General features: G+C 41.0%; 1 protein-coding gene across 1 annotated transcript in view; it reads left to right on the plus strand.

Annotated features, from left to right (window-relative positions):
• Nucleotides 1–17,547, plus strand: part of C8A (complement C8 alpha chain) — a 63,183-nt gene that overhangs the window by 15,440 nt on the left and 30,196 nt on the right. The window contains exons 3-7 of the mRNA XM_017543993.2: nucleotides 5,241–5,385; nucleotides 6,354–6,501; nucleotides 12,011–12,200; nucleotides 14,131–14,331; nucleotides 16,096–16,336. Of these exons, the coding sequence (XP_017399482.1) occupies nucleotides 5,241–5,385; nucleotides 6,354–6,501; nucleotides 12,011–12,200; nucleotides 14,131–14,331; nucleotides 16,096–16,336 (925 nt within the window). The remainder of the gene's footprint in view (nucleotides 1–5,240; nucleotides 5,386–6,353; nucleotides 6,502–12,010; nucleotides 12,201–14,130; nucleotides 14,332–16,095; nucleotides 16,337–17,547) is intronic.

Here is a 17,547-nt window from a genome sequence, read left to right on the forward strand (position 1 = left end):
CTATTTGGACCGAGCTCATTCAACATCAAAGCCTGAAATTTGTTATTCTGCCTCTCTAATCTCTGAGAAATGCTGAAGAATCTTAGACTGCTCCTGTTTAAAAGTCTCTGATCCCTACGTGCTCATTTTGCTCTGACATCCTGTATTGGTTTCTAGAGTCAACTGGAACAAATTGCCACAAACTTGGTGGCTTAAAACAACAGAAATGTATTCTCTTACAGTTCTGGAGGCCAGAAGTCTGAAATCAAGGTATCAGCAGACCCATGCTCCCTCTTGGGAGGGAGGGGCTAGAAGGGACTCTGTTACTAGGCTGGTGCAAAAGTAACTACAGTTTTTACGTTAAGTAACAGTAAAAACCACAATTACTTTTGCAGCAACCTAATATTTGCCTCTTCCAGCTTCTGGTGGTGTTGACAATCCTTACCTTGTGGCTTCATCACTGCAATCTCTGCCCTCCTGGTCACATTGCTGCCTCCTCTTCTGGGCGTCTTCTCCTCTGTGTGTCTGCCTGTAATCTCTCTCTGCCTTCTTCTTACAAAGACACTATGATGGTACTTAGTGAAATCCAGACAATCCAGGGTAATATCTTCATCTCAAAAACTTTAATGATGTCTGCAATGGCCAGTTTTCCAAATAAGGTAACTTTTACAGGGTCTGTGAGTTAGGACTTGAAATCTTTGGGTGGCCATTATTCAAACTGTTATACATCCTAAATTAAATTGTCCATATTTATTTTAGTTTAGACAGCAGGTAGCACAAGAGAATAACTTGCAGTTTAAATCAGAATAGAATTATTTCCTTAGTGACTCAAAAAGACATGTGTTTTTAAAGTAATTTTTAAAATAATTAATTATGTTATTAAATGAAATACCACCCTAGCTTTTTTTTTATTAATGTGTTTCTTCTCAAAATCATACAAACAAAGATGTACATTCCTGGAAGGAAACATTATCTACCAGTTAGAAAAGAAAATTACATCTTAATGATCCCAACCACGGGCAATGGCATGGAGAAGTCCCTAAGGGAATATTGGTACCAACCTTCTGGCAACACAAAAATCTTCATTATGTGATAGCAACTTAGTAAAGAGGGAATCAATGGGGATGAGCCTATGGCTTGCACCATCATTCCCAGTATAGATACTATAGGAAGGATGACAATGGCAATAGACACCATTTATTAAGTAATATCTATGTACCAGAAAATTGTGTAAATGCCTTAAATAAATTATCTTGTTTGACTTTCACAGCCAACTGTAAATGACAGACATCATCATCCACTTTGTTTAGGTCATCCATTAAGAACATGACAGAGCTTTGATTTAAAACTTGGTCAGTCTGACTCCAAAAAGCTTCAGTGGCTGACCGCTCTACACTACTGCCTCCCACTGAACCATCCCTGACAGTAATGAGTGATGCAAGTGGTCACTTACTCCAATTCCTCCTGAAGTAGCCCAACAGCTGGATACAAGAATGATGACGGCATTGATAACTACTACTGTTGAGTGTATGTCAGGAACCAGGCAAAGCAGTGATTTCTTTACATGTATTATTACAAATCTTTGCAATGCTCTCAGTTAAGTTTCATTTTACAAATGAGAAAACAGAATCAGAGATGTGAAGTAGTTTACCCAGTGATGCATGTACAGTAGGTGGCAGAACAGGAATTCTAACCCAGCTCAAAATGGGATTCCCATAGTATACTTAACTTCATAAACATGTGAAGGCTAAATGAGGTAAGAAATGTAAAGTATTTGGTCAATAGTAGGCACTCCATAGTAGCCACCACCGCTGTTACCAAGTTGGTAGCTACAGGTTTTAAAAATCTCATGTAATTTTTAGAGTAAGAAAGAAAATCTGCTGCTAATTCAAAGGAGTCCTCAGAAACAAGTACATGCCAAGTCTGATTTCAAATAACATTGTGTGTTATTTGTTTGGAGAAGTTTAAGCCCTTACTAAGCTATATTAAAACTGTCCCTGTAAGTCACCATGAAAGTGCTGCAGAACAGTGGCATGTACCAGATCCGTGCTGCTTATTTTACTGTGAACTCCTCACCCCACAGCATGTACAATAGATATGCTAAGGTATCCTGGCACCAATTCTCAGGCTTAAATTTGCCCTTTTGTGAAAGAAGCAAAAATGTAGTTTAGAATGACCTAGCTGGAATATTCCAAGTAGCAATATTTTCTTTCTTTGGACCTTGGATAAATATCTCTACAATTCACTCCCAACCTCACTCTCAATGAAGTGGAATTATAAGCACGATATATTTATAATAAAAAGCTGTAATCAAAATAGATGTCATGTAATGACAAACAGTCCTCTGAGTTGGAGGGCACTATTCTGAGCATAATGTCCTTGTTAGACATTCCAGTCTCATGACATAGACTGGATATCTACTCAGTGCTGGCCGTGTTAAAAAGTCTGAGACACGGCCGGGCGCGGTGGCTCACTCCTGTAATCCCAGCACTTTGGGAGGCTGAGGCAGGCAGATCCCGAGGTCAAGAGATCGAGACCATCCTGGCCAACATGGTGAAACCCTGTCTCTACTAAAAAATACAAAAATTAGCTGGGCATGATGGTGCGTGCCTGTAGTCCCAGCTACTTGGGAGGCCGAGGCAGAAGAATTGCTTGAACCCTGGAGGCGGAGGTTGCAGTGAGCCGAGATATCACACCACTGCACTCCAGCCTGGCTCTGGCAAAACAAACAAACAAACAAAAAAGCAAGTCTGAGACGCTTTTCCTCAAATAACACGTAACGTTAGTTGTTGATAAAGAAAAAATACAGAAAAAAATTTAAGATAATATGTCTTAAGTTTCAAGTAGAAAATGGAGGCAATAAGATCTATAAGAGTTCGCAAGAAAGTCAAACCTTTGGGGTATGAATTGTAAGAAAGAGGGTGAACAGTCCTAAAAGACCTCCTGGGGGAAAACAGCTATAATTTAAAGGAAGGAAAGATTTGAAAATGACATGGGAGGTCATTCTAAGAATGACTTGAACGAGATTCTATAGCCAGGAATAAACATAGTATGTCCAGGAACAATGAACAAGATATATTTGGCTGAAGTCACAGCTTCATGTAAGGAAATTATAAGAAATGTATTTAATGTGGATAGCAGTTACACTTTAAAGAGTGGGAATGACTAAATATTTCTGAATGGAGGAAGTAGCAGATAAACCAGTGTTCTTGGAAGGCACACCTAGAAATAAACTGACATGAAGAAAGGATAAAAAAGAAAGAAAGAAAATTGACTCTACGTTTGTATGCTGATCACTCCTTTATTTGCTGTGCTGAGGGGCAAGAGTGTGGGTGGAAAATTAAAATATCCTGATATTCCCCAACTGGTCATTCATTTTAATCTCTTCCCACAGAGTTTACAAATCTCTCACTGCTGTTATAACTGAAGGGCAGGACAGGTCTATGGACAGGTTTGATCTTCACCTCTCCTTGCTACCTTTGCCACTTTGCTACGGAGCAGCTAAGGAGACAGAGGTGGACAAGAAGAGAGGTGAACTGCATTGCTCCACAGCTCACCCATGGAATCACCTGGAAAGACTGCACCGATAACAGTATCAATGTGAAAACCACCTCTGCTCATTGAGCACCAATAATATACCAGAAACAAGGCTGGGGGCTTCTTCACACATTCTCTTATTCAGAGGTCACACAGTCCTTTCAAGCGAAAGGGCCATTACACCCATTTCACACACTAGAAGACGGACGTTCAGAGAAGGGAAGTGGCTGGCTCATGGTCAGTAGGTAAGCAAATCTGGGACCTGAACCCAAGTCTGTCTAATCCCTGTGTCCATGCTCTGTTAACTGCAGGACGCAGGTGAAAAGATATTAGTCATTATATTCAGGCAAGTCATTTAGCTCACCCACCTCATTTCACAGATTTAGAAACGAATCAAAAAAGCACCAGCCACTGATACTTCATACAGCAAGTAAGAAATTGATTCAGGCCGGAAACTCACTTCTCTTGCTGCTCAAATCATGGCCTTCTTATCCACATACCAACATCCTTAAAGGAAGGGCCCATGGGCTGAGCAAGGGAGAGAGGCACCAGGAAGTACAGGGCTGCACGTCCTCTTATCGGCCACTGTGTGGTTGCTATCCATACTGTGTGTTTTGTATTAATTCACATTTTATGTCCTCAGCTAGACTTTAAGCTTCTTGAAAGTAGGAATAGCTCTTCATGTTTCTCTGAATATCCTAGTGTTCAGTTTTCTCCTTCTACACTGTAAACTATATAGAAAGCATGATTATGAAACCCTAAAGTCCCAAGATTGGTGTGCATTGAAATTCCTTCCTTTACCTGCAGTCAAAGGTGGACCCAGGGACTCAGATGATGTCTTCAGAGCTCTCTTTGTCTCTCTATCTCTCGGATGGTATTTTCTACATAATAGGCAAGGCAACTACAACTTGATGGCCACAGTTTCCAGCAATTCCAGGAAAAAGAAGCTGATTTTTTTCTAAAATAAAATCCCCAGAGAGAACTATAATTGAATGGGGTTGAGCCATGTGCCAATCCCTGAAGCAATGATTACAACTGGGCAGGTGTGATGCTTTGGTGAACCAGGCCTGGTTCATACCCAGACATCCCTGTGACTGAGGAGGTGAGGTCATTCTCACCTGAACCATAGGAGATATATTCCAAGGGCAAAGGGGAATTCCAGGGCTAGAAGAAATGTGGCAAAGAAAAAGCCACAGATGTCTCCTAAACGTGCCTCTTGAGTACCTGACCTTAGGTCAAGTGCCAATTATATGATGCCAAATAAGAAATGATCCTCTCTTCTCTACCCCCATATGCAAATTGCTCACAGACTGGTGGGAGAGATGGAGAACTACATGGATGCTCAGTTGCAACCTCATATGGCAAGTGCTAGTAGAGAGGGAAGCAGGCAAGCTGCAGAATGTTACTGAACAATGAATAGGAATTTAACTTCTTCAAGAAGAGGGAACAGAGGTTCTTCCTAGCAAGTAGGAAGACCCTGGAAATACCTTGTCCAAGCCTTTCATTTGATGCTTGGAGGCCCTATTTAGCATTCCAGTTGGTGATTGTGCCACTTCTGGTGACACATCACTGATTATACACACTCATCCCTCAAAAGACAGCGTTGCAGGCAGCTGTCAATCATTAGATAGTCATTTCTTGTTGAGCTGAGACCTGGCTGCACAAATCTTGGTTGATTGAATGATTAATTGACAAGAATGTGTCTTGTTCAAAATCTGATTTAGTACCGATACCGGAGCCTCTTGCAGCCAAACAAGTTTGGGGGAACCATCTGCAGTGGTGACGTCTGGGATCAAGCCAGCTGCTCCAGTCCTACAACTTGTGTAAGGCAAGAACAGTGTGGGCAGGATTTCCAATGCAAAGAGACAGGTGAGTAGCATTCCAGCAGGATTACAGCTGTGCCTGTCAAAAGTGACATGTGAAATGCTTCCCCAGGGAGATTATTAAAATGTATACCCCTGAGCCCTTCCTCTAGAGATCGCCATTCTGTAGGTTTGGGATGGGTCCTAGGAATCTGCATTTTAAGTCAAGCCAGCAGCCTAAGTAATTTTGATTCAACTTTATCGGAACATCTGTTAATTCATTTAGAAAAGGGACACCATTCATTCATTCATCCACTCATTGAACAAATATTATTTGCCACATATTATGTGCCAGAGAGTATGTTACCTGCTGTTAATATAGACATGAAAAAAATAATGCACCTTACCTTGATATACTCCTACGCTAGAGACCTAGAAGGACTTAATTACAATACTGTGTGATAGCCATGGCACGCACATGTGCATTGCTTAGTGGGACTTTCCAGCAGGAGGTTCCCAAATCTGCTTTGGGCAGTGTGGGTGGGCTTCAAAATGGTACTTGAGTGGAGACTTGGGAAACAAAATGGAACTTTCTAGTAGAAAGAACATGCAAAACATGGGGATCAGAGACTCCCAATCAGCCCAGAATGTTTGCAGCATCAAGGCTTTGGGAAGAGAGATAGGTGATGGGCAGGAAGGTAACTGGTGTCCAGACTGTGGCATTTGGAAGAAGAGGAATGGGGAGCCACTGGAGGATACTGAGCAAGAGGATTTCATGGGTAGACTGGCCTTTTAGAAAGATCACTGGGGCTGCAATGTGGAGAATTACAGAGAGAGAGAAACTCAGGCAGTGCCTAAGTTGGGGAGCTGCAGGCGGGAGCTCATGAGGCTGGAAGGAAGGCCGAGGCAGTGAGAACAGAAAGAGCATGGGGCAGATGGGAGTTTTATTTCAGAGGCAGAAGGACTTACTGATTTTGGGTGTGGGTCTGAAGGGAGAGGGGAATCCAGGGAGCAGCCACAGTCTCTCCTCTCCAGGCCGCTGTCTGAAACGCCATCTCCTGTGCAATGGAGAACTGGACTGCCTTGATGGCTCTGATGAGGACAATTGTGAAGACATCAGGGGCATGGATGAAGACTGCACCCAGTACGAACCAATTCCAGGATCACAGAAGGCAACCTTGGGGTGAGGCCCTGCCTGCTAGCTATTTGGGAGCAGGGATGATTTGTCTTTCATAGTAAGCATTAGTTTTCGAGACAGAAGGGGGCCATTTTGGAGGCTTCCTCTGGATTGCATGCTGTGAGCTGCTCTCATTTTCCACAGAAATGGCTTGCCCAGTCCTGCCTATGGCACTGCCCACGCTATCCCCCCATGTCTCTGCCTGAGAGTCCTATCTCTTTTAGTCCCCCTATCCTACTGCTCATCTCCCCTCACCCCAATGCCATTTTTAAGGCCAATTTTACAAGTTGCAGCTTCCATGAAGCCTTTCTGATATCTCAAAAAGATAGCTCTTCTCTGATCCAAGCCCTTTCCTTTCCAATAGCTCTGTTCGCAATCTGCTTTGCACTGTAGTTGCTTGCAATAACCAGGGCTAACTGTGAGACACAGTGCAGAGAAAATGGGCATGCGGTGAGACAAAGAGCGGCTTTAACCCCCACTTTCCCATTGCTTACTTAAACCTCCCAGGGTACAGTTTCTTTATCTGTTGAGATGAAATCAGCCTTGATTCTAACTTCTCTTCATTCAGCTTTATGTTCAGGTTCAGTTTCTTGAATGTGTCACACTCTTTCCTTCTGAGCCTTAATCAGTTTGGTTTCTTCTTTCTGGAATATTCTTTCCCAAATTCCTACCTGGGTAACTCCTTAACTAATGTTATGCTCTGAATTATGTCTCCCCCTACTCCCACATTTATGTGTTGAAGGCAGTGAGAACAGAGAGTATGGGGCAGACAGGAGGTTTATTTCAGAGTCAATTTCATCTGAGCCCAGAACTGAGATGTCTTCCCCGTATCCAGACTTCCAAGGCTCACTCTTCATCATTTGCAGCCCATGCTCTTTACCAAGTTTAAAGTCCCCAGCATGACATTCAAGGGGCTCATTTCCAGTTTGACTAGTTGCTGCCAGTTGACTTTCACTTTCATGTAGTAACTGAGCAATTTCATTAACACCTGACAAGAAAAGCCAGTCAAAACCCATGAGATTCCTAATGTGACTGAATTAGGAAATTGGGATTTTAGAGAGGTAGTTATGGTTAAATAAGGTCATAGGGTGGGACCCTAATTCAAGAGGATTGGTGGTTTTATAAGAAGAGAAAGATACACCAGTGATCTCTCTCTTTCCACACATGCATAGCGAATGAGCCATGCGAAGACACAGTGAAAAGGCGGCTGTCTTCGAGCCAGAAAGAGAGCCTGCAGCAGAAACCAACCCTGACAACACCTTGATCTTGGACTCCTAGCCTCCAGAACCATGAGAAAATAAACGTCTGTTGTGTAGGGCGCCTAATCTGTGGTATTTTGTTGTGGCAGCCCATGCAGACTGGTACATTGAGGTACCATCTCCTCTAGGTAGTCTTTGTAACAGCCCCTTCCCCTGCTCTTGACCTTGACTAGGCTGACTTAGTCCCCTCCTGTTGCTCCCAGCGCCTCCTGTGAGTCTTATTCTTCCAGCTCTTACCCAACAGGGCTAGTGACATCTGTTGCGGTGTTCGTCTGCCCAGGCTAGAGGCTCCTTGTCATCTCTGCTTCTCCAGTACCAGAACAGGGCTTAGCTCATAGTTGCATCCTAGTATTGTTAGTCCTCTGCCACTCTGTCTTTGCTTAGTATCTTGTCTCTAACTTGGAAGTAAACTATTTGAGGGCAGAGGCTGCTTCTGACCCAGCTTTTTCATCTCCTTGGCACCTGTGTCCGAGCCTGTCCTGTAATAGCCTCTCACTGAGTATTGGTTGAATTAAAACAAATCAATATGATCAGCTGGATCTTTACAGATAAGGAAATGAGGAGATGTAGTAACTGTCACAGAGTGACCCAGCTCTGTTGCAGCCCACTCAAGGACAAGTGGGAGTTCCATGAAATGCAGCCTTCATTCATTATGGTTAATTGCTCTAAGATCACAGCCCACCTACTTGTTGGTATTGAACTCTGTAAGTGCATGTAGATACACACATATAAAAAAATGAGAAAATTCTGTTTTCTTTCATACCAGTTGTATTGGTTTGCTGGGACTGCCATAACAAAACACCACAACCTAAGTGGCTTAAACAGCAGAAATTTACTTTCTCACAATTCTGGAGACTAGAATTCTGAGGTCAAGGTGTCAGCAGAGTGGTTTCTCCTGAGGCCTCTCTCTTTGGATTGCCAATGGCTGCCTTCTCCCGGCATCTGCACCTGTTCTTCCCGTCTGTACATATCTGTGTGCTAATTTTCCCTTCTTATAAGAACACCACTCGCATTGGATAAAAACCCACCCTAATGACCTCATTGTACCTTAATTACCCCTTTAAGGACTCCATCTCTAAATATAGTCGCAATCTGAGGTTTTGGGTGTTAGAACTTCAACACATGAATGTTGGGGAGACATAATCTAGCCCATGACAACATCCGTAAAAGGAGTTTCTTGTTGATTTCAAAAGTGGTTGTAGAATAAACAGAAGTATGAAATATTGGCATGTTGAAATGAAAAATAATCCCCTCCTTATTGGCAGATCATGGATCTCTCCCACGTGATTCAACTAGAAACATGTCAAGTACACTTTGTGAATAGTGTGCCTTACCCACACTGAATACTGAAACCAGTAAAATGGTCCTGCTCCATTCCAACCACTGATGTTTTGATGGTTCTTCTATTTATCTCAGATCTTAGAAGCCTTACCTGATCTGATTTTCTGATTTAAGCATTTCCCAGATTAAAAATTTTATTTATTGTTAGAGAAGTACTACACGTTTGAAATAAAAATTGAGAGTTTTCTTCCATCCTCTCTTACCTGCACTCCATCCAATAGCCCTCTCTTTCTTCCATTCCTAGAGCTGACCCCTGTTAACAATTTTGTGAAGATGCTTCCAGATTATGTAAAAAAAAATGCATTGACAATATGTATTATACAGAAAATATACCTATGTGTACTGGGTATTGTAGACACAGGTATATTTTACATAAATGTGATCATGCTATACATATTGTCTGTAACTTGCATGTTTTTACTTAGTAGTATAGTTTTAAGTTTTCCCCCAAATTTTTATCTCTTTTTAATAAGCAGCATAGTCTTCTATAACATAGTCAGCAAACTATGGCCTCAGGGCCAAATTCAGCCTGCTGTTCTTACAAATAAAGTTTTATTGGAACACAGCTTTCACCCTGCTATGATAGAGTCGGGTAGTTGCAACACAGTCCTGTGACCTGCAAAGATTAAAGCATATACTATCTGGCCCTTTATTAAAAAAAAAAAAAAAAAAAAAAACTCCAACTCTTCAATAGTATAATTACATAATAATTTATTTGACTACTTCCTATTGAAAGATAATTAGATTCTTTCTCATATTTTCCTCTTACACACAATGCTGCAATGAGTATTATTGTACACATGGTTTTGTACACATGTGTGGATATTTCCACCTAGTAGGTTTCCAAAGGGTAGAACTTCTCTGACTACTCCTTTCCCTTTTCACTGGGGCTTTCATAACCATCTTTTCCAAATATATGTAGGCTTTATGCTTAGAGGTTATAGTACACTCTTATAGATTACTGTTTCTTTGAGTTTTGTTTGGTCTATTAAGAGGCTGTATTCCTAAGCTACAGGTAGAAATACGTTTAATGGTCAGGAAGACAGAAACTTCAGGGGAAGTAGAGTGAAGGAACCCAGATTTTACTATCAACAAAATATAGGAAAAAATGTAGCTATGACTAGAAGCAAGTTATTTAATTTTTCTGAGCTTCAATTTCTGCATTTGCAAAATTGTCATGAGGTTGAAAGCTAATATAAGCTAAACAGCTAGTAGAGTATGTATTCAATTTATTGTAGTTGTTACATCACTTCCACTAATATGAAGAAAGAGATGGAGAAAGAAAGAGAAAAAGGAAGTTAACATACATTGAATTTCTACAATCTTCCAGGTGCTCTCTAATTATCCACTTATTCCTTTGAGGTGGGTTTTATTTGCAATTTATCTACTGCTCCTTTCCTGCCTGTGTCTTTTCACAGAGGGCACAGTCATGATGATTGCTGTGCCACAGGTTGTCACTGCATGCCTTGGGAACACAAGGGAGGAAACAGCAGTCTGTCCAGAGCATGCAAAGGCTGTCGATAGAAGGCGACATTTGAGTTGGCTCCTCAAGGTTAAATAGGAGTTTGAGAGACAAAAACAAGCAATAACGATATTATCTATAGCATAAGAGGCTTTGATTGTCAAGTCTTAGAGCTCTTAGCCAACTCTGTTAACGTTCCCTTTTTAGAAAATTAAAGCTGTATTTCACCTGCTTGACATTATTTTACCTGAATGCAGTAAAACTGTCCATATCCTAAAACATGGAGCCGGGGGAGATGATTTTTAAATACTCTAGAAAGGGAAGTATGGAGGAATATTTCTGGAAGAGTATTGGGCAAGGGAAAAGTAAGTATAATTTGTTGAATGCCTAATATGTACTTTATTGCTGGTTTAGCTTCATATTCTCAGCCGTCAGAAAAGCCATGAGAGGTAGGTATTATTACGTCTATTCTTTAAATGAGGAAAATAAAATGCAGGGCAATTCTAGAGTTCAAAGTCACACAACCAGTAAGTAGCAGAGCTGGAAATTAAACAGGAGTCTCCCTGACTTTTAAACTGTGCACCCTCCAACATCCCATGCTGCCTCAAAGACAATGGCCTTACTGGGGATTAAATTCTCGACCTTAGCACTGTGAATTGAATCCAATATTTCAAAGTTATTTTTTTTTTAGCAGCAGAGCCCTTATACTAACGATTATACTTAATACTATCAAGTACCACCACAATGACTTTTATTCAGTCCTTAATGTATGCTGAACACAGTTATGATTTCTTTACAAGTTTCAACTCATTTATCTCTATGAGGGCAGTAGTATTGAAGAACTGCTTTTACACATTACTAAACTGAGGCACAGAGAGGTTAAATGATATGGCTGAGGTCACACAGCTAGATGTGGCATAGATGGGCAGTGGGCCCAGGATGGCTGCTGCCCTTGGATTCATGGTATTTGTGCATATTCTTCTCTAACTTATTCAACAAATCTTTAGGGGTGCTTCCTATGTGGGAGTACAATTCTAGATGCTAAATGGGGCTGTCTAGATGATCTGGTTAAAGGAAAACTGAAGGCTCAGGCCAGCCCATTTAGTCTCTAAGTGTAATCTTAAGTGACCCACCCATAAGCTACTTAACGGAACTCCAGGGCTCCACAGAACATAGATTGAGAAACTATTACTTGAACCAGCTACAACATCTTTCAGAAGACAAAATTTTATGCTACCTTTGCCTTTCCAATTCTCTCTCCTAAAAGCTGCTTTTTTCTTTTTCTTTTAAATTTCCAACTTTTATTTTAAATTCAGGGGTACATGTGCAGGATGTGCAGGCTTGTCACACAGGTAAACGTGTGCCATGGTGATTTGCTGCACAGATCATACCATCACCCAGGTATTAAGCCCAGCATCCACTAGCTATTTAGAAGCTGCTTTTTTCAATGTAGGTACAATATCCTGACCGGGGAAGATGCTCTGAGTGTGTATGATGCCAGGTATTTCGGGGGCCAGTGTGAGACAGTATACAACGGGGAATGGAGGGAGCTTCGATACGACCCCACCTGTGAACGTCTCTACTACGGAGATGATGAGAAGTACTTTCGGAAACCCTACAACTTCCTGACATACCACTTTGAAGTAAGTCTGAACAGGGAGGCTCTCAGGGCTTTGTGGTGTGGTTGGCAGAGAGGGAGAGGCCTATTGGTGGAGATGCATGGCTCTGGAAGCTTTTGTTTTCTATAAAGTTTGCTGGTGGCTGGCATCCCCTTCATACCCATTCCCACACGCGCTTAGAGTTAAAGGGTGTGGAGAAGCAGATCATAAATGTGGCTACCCACCTGCTAAATCTTGGCTCCATTCCAAATCAATAAAATACATCTGAGGCCCTATTCTCTGGGCTGCCAATCAGAAGATGTATTTCCAAGTTGTGGCTCTGTTAGATCATATACAAGACTGTTAGCAGCTAACTCACTGCCCTCCTTGGGCCCAGTTATCTCATCTGTAGGGGGGAGGGCAGGACAGGGCATAGATGAGCAGGATTCTGAGACCTATGTTTTTGTTTCACCAAAGGCAGCTCACACTGATCATTTTCATGTCTTGGCTCTTTGTATGTGATTTTGTGTGAAGCAAGGGATCTTCTTTACAAAAGTGCTTGCCAATTGCCTTCCATCACTAAGACTCTCTCCATCCCTAAGATTCAGTGGTCTCTTGGTCACTTGGAGCTCATGATCAAGAGCCTACTCATGGCCATTAATTTCCTTTCACCCCTCATCCTTTGGGTGAAAACTCCATACAGCAAACATCATTGAATGCTTACCATGTGTCAGAGCTTCTACTTTCACACAAATTCTCCCATTTAATCCTCACAACACAATGAGGTAGATATTATCATTGCCCCATTTGAGACATTAAGAAAAAGAAACACAAGGAGATAAAGCGTCAGGATCCAACTCTACTGCAGTTGGTGGTGGGGACAAGATCCAAACCTAGATCTGTAGGAACTAGGTCCAAGCTACAGAACATTTAGAAGAGGGGATCAATTATACACTTTCCAGAGAGAGAGTAGGATCCTAGGATTCTGAACAATTATCTAGTCACATTCTCCCTTCCCCAAATTTCTCTAAAGAGACAGAAAATAAGGCCAAGCTTATAAGGTCTGTTTTTAAGAAGATTGCTTCCCCAACCCCACTTCCACCTCCGCCCTCTATCAGGCCAGTGGTAAACCAAAGTGGAAAACATAAGACCATGTTCCTAATCTCAGGGAAGGTCTTGGGCCTATGTAACAGGCAAGATGAACTAAGTGCTGTAGGAACAAAGAATTCTCAAATCTCAGCAGCTGAAAGCAACAATGCCTTGCTTATGCTACTTGTCCATCCTAAGGTAGGAAGGAAACTGACCATCACAGACACTCAGGGCCTCAAGGTAATGGGGGCTTCATTTCAACACATGCTCTCATGATTAGAGAGCAAACTATTCGCAAGCTCCTAAGGCTTACTTCATTGGCTCAAGCAAGGCCCAAGACCAAGCCTCAGTTCAAGTCAGCAGAGAAATGCAATCCTATTATGTGCCTGGAATGAAATAACCAAACGTTTGTGGGCAGCACTAAAGTATACCACTGCCTAAGACAATCATAATCTGCAGGTTTCCTTTGCTTCTTTCGTCCCAGGCTCACGCCCAGATGTGGCTTTCTGTATCTCACTATTGCAAACACAAGCAGCCAGGCTTCCCTCCTGGAAGGATAAGCCAGCCAGAAAGAAATCCATGTTCCAAGCAATATAGCATTTGAGCAGAATCATCTGCGTGTGTGTGCACGTGTGCATGCATGTGTGTGTGTGTGTGCAAGCACATGTGGCATGTAAATATTTTATCAGTACCACTAAACACTAACAATGCTGTGTTTTCTATATTTTAATAAGTATCAGTCTAATGCCTAGGTTAGCCTTATAAAAGGATTACTTACCATAATCTGAAATTTTAGATATTTTACAAAGCAAAGATTTAAGTATTAAATATGAGTTGGGAAATGGCTCTATGTGAACAAAGCTAACATCTATTCATTTCCTTTCAGGCCCTGGCAGATACTGGAATCGCCTCAGAGTTGTATGAGAATGCAAATGACCTTTTTTCTAAAGTAAAAAAAGACAAGTTTGACTCACTTGGAGTGACCATTGGAGTAGGCCTAACTGGCATCCCTGTTACGGTGGATGTAGGTGTATCCGGGTCAAAAGATGCTTCATTCTTGAATGAGTTAAACAAGTATAATGATAAGGTATTAAAACGTAATGTCTGTCTCACGGCATTCCATAATAGACACTGAACACGTATTACCTTAATTGCATTAAAAAGTACAGTAGTAATTGAACCTTAATTTGCTTGTGTAATTGGAAATGTCTGATCAGTGGTAATCGGGTTTGTTTTTCTTATTACACTTTTGCACACGGAATTATCACAAAGGGAATAAAATTGAATGATAAGACTAGCACTCTTATCACTTTGCCCCCCTCCCACCACCCTTTTTCATGGTTACCTGGAGCATATAGGGAAATGTATAGAATGCTAATGTGTTAAGAGAAACAGCTGGGACCTCTAAATTTCACTTGGAAGAATCGTAAAGCAAGCCTTTCTTTACCAAAAAGATAGGACGGCTGGTATGCTACAAAAAATATTTTATTTTTCTAGCAAACATTCACTATTAAGTGCCTATTATCCTGAGGGGTCAAAAAATGCTTCCTTGAGGAAAGAACATTCATCTAAGCTTAGATCTAAAGATTAGTGCAAATTGTCCTGACAAAGGGAGACAGAAGTTGGTAGAAGTGTGCTCTAGGCATGGAAATCAGCATGCGCAAGGGCCTGGAGATGAGAAAGCCACACAAAAACTTGGGATTGAAAGTACTTCAGCCAGCTGAAGAACACGGTGGGAAAGAAAAAGAGAGTGATGAGGCCAGAGAGGTAATCAGATGGCCAGAGGAATATTTATTGAATTAATCAGAAGCTTACTAAAAATTCTCAATAGCATTAATACCAAGATGATGGATCCAGGTGGAGTTCAAAAATTATCTTGCATGATGAAAATACAGTTATAAAAACGAACTTACACAACAAACATAAATTAAGTTCTAGAGCTTTGCCAAAGAATTAGCTATTGAGCTGAAGGCAAAGTCCTCTATTGTTCTGAGGGTTGTCTGTAGCATGCTAATATGGACTTCTCTAAAAGCATCTGGGCTTCTCAAACTTTCATCATCACTTTGAATCTAGGCTTCTATTGCCTGCAAGTAAAGCCCATAGATGGCCATCTTTCCGTAAAACCAATCCAAAATTCTTCTAGTGCGATCTTATTTTTTTTTTATATGAGGATCCTGCTTTTCTTTATTACTTAGTTCAAGGTTACTACTGGAATGTAAACTCCATGAGGGCAGGAGCCTATCTAATTCAAGATTATGTCCTCTGCACCTAGTGTAATGCATGCTACTATAGGCATTGTAGATCGTTGCCCAATAACTTCAATTAATTGACATTTCAGCATTTCATTAAAGATATCTTAAACACAATTTTTAATGGATATGTAATATTAGCAAAGGAGGTTTCACAGTGCAGTACTTTGATTAGCACTGGGAGAAGTGTGGAGGTGGGAATGGATTGGGAACAGAAGGGTGAAGCACAATGAAGAAAACATTGTAGTAGCTCACGTAGGTGAGAGCTGATGAGAACTTGACCTGGGCAGAGGCAGTGGGAACAGATACGGAGGTGAGGGGGAGTCTGGCACACATTGATGCCTAATATATGCTTGTGAAATATAGTAGTACTCCATTACGTGTATGTGCGTTTATATGTATATGTATTTATATATTTTTATATTTACAAATACATGTTTATCTATATATTTATATATCTGTATATTTATATATTATATATACATACTTATATATATATATATTTCTCACAGCTACTAAAAGCTGACCTTTTGCATTATTTCTAATGATAAAATGTATGTTCCCTTTCTTCTTTTGCTTTATTCAACGGTGTTTGTTGGCAGAAATATATTTTCATGAGAATCTTCACAAAGGTGCAGACGGCCCATTTTAAGATGAGGAGGGACAACATTATGCTGGATGAAGGAATGCTGCAGTCATTAATGGAGCTTCCAGAACAGTACAATTATGGCATGTATGCCAAGTTCATCAATGACTATGGCACCCATTACGTCACATCTGGATCCATGGGTGGCACTTACGAATATATCCTGGTGATTGACAAAGACAAAATGGAATCCCTTCGTAAGTAGAGCAGAAGCTCTATGCACACAGTAGTCAACACAGACACCAGGTCATGGTTTGAAGTTTTCTAAGCACTGACTATGAGCCGTGGGTGATCTCATTTAGTTTTTAGGACAACTCTATAGGATAGCATAAGTATTATTATTCCCAGGGAACTGAGATGTATAGGAGTGAGACTTGCTAATAAATACCACAAACAGGATTTGAGCTCAGACCTGTCTAGCTCCCTAAAACTATGTGCTTCCCATTGCGTCATAGTTTACTTTTTACAAAATAAATAATTGGGGGGTTATTTAAAATGTGAAAACTTGTTTTAAATGTAGTATTATTGGTTAATGGAATTGCCATGCAGTCAGTAAGTGAAGCTAGAAGCTTAGATTCATCTCAGACTCCTCCTTTTCCTTCACTCCAGTAGATCTCTAAGGTGCTTCAGTTCTTTCTCGTTCTTCCCCTGTCCTCCATCTCTACTCCTATGGAGGTAGGCTGGGGTCTCATCTCTCACTTATTACTGCATCATCAGCTCCTAAATGGTCTCTGGAGGCGGGCTCACCCCTTCCAACCTATTCTCGACAGTTGCCACCAGATGGATCTTTCTACTTCACAGATCTGATTATATCACTTCCTTGCTTAATATTCTGAATGGCTAAATATAAAGACTTTTAGCATCAATCACATTAATGATGTTACTCCAACCTAGGAGAACAGTAGTTCTCAAAGGGTGGGCCCCAAGTGTCAGCATAGCATCACCTGGAACTAGTTACAAATGTAAATTCTCAGTCTCCGTCCCAAATCTAACTAAATCAAAAACTAGGAATGGGCCAGCTGTCTGTGTTTTAACAAGCTTGCCAGATGATTCTGATGCTACTACAGTTTGAGAACCACTGACCTGTTTAATGAGTGAGAGGAAGGATGAGAGATCTATCCATATTGCAAAGCCAAGTTCAAATTCCCAGCTTTAAGAAGTTTCCTCGACTGCACCAGCCCAGGCTGGCTGCTCTTCTTCTTCAGCACACACATAAAATTCCACACTAGTTATTCTTTAAAGAAACAATTTTCCAAATACTAGTATTATCCTTATCCAGATAGTAAGATATTTGAAAGCAACTATCATGCCTGCCACTTTTCTATCTGTTTAGCACTCAACACAGGGGTTAATACATAGTGAGTGTTCAAAACAAGACAGGAAGTTTGAGATGAAGCATTAATTCAGG

This window comes from Cebus imitator, unplaced genomic scaffold (genome assembly GCF_001604975.1).
Source record: "Cebus imitator isolate Cc_AM_T3 unplaced genomic scaffold, Cebus_imitator-1.0 Scaffold163, whole genome shotgun sequence".
NCBI lineage: Eukaryota > Metazoa > Chordata > Mammalia > Primates > Cebidae > Cebus > Cebus imitator.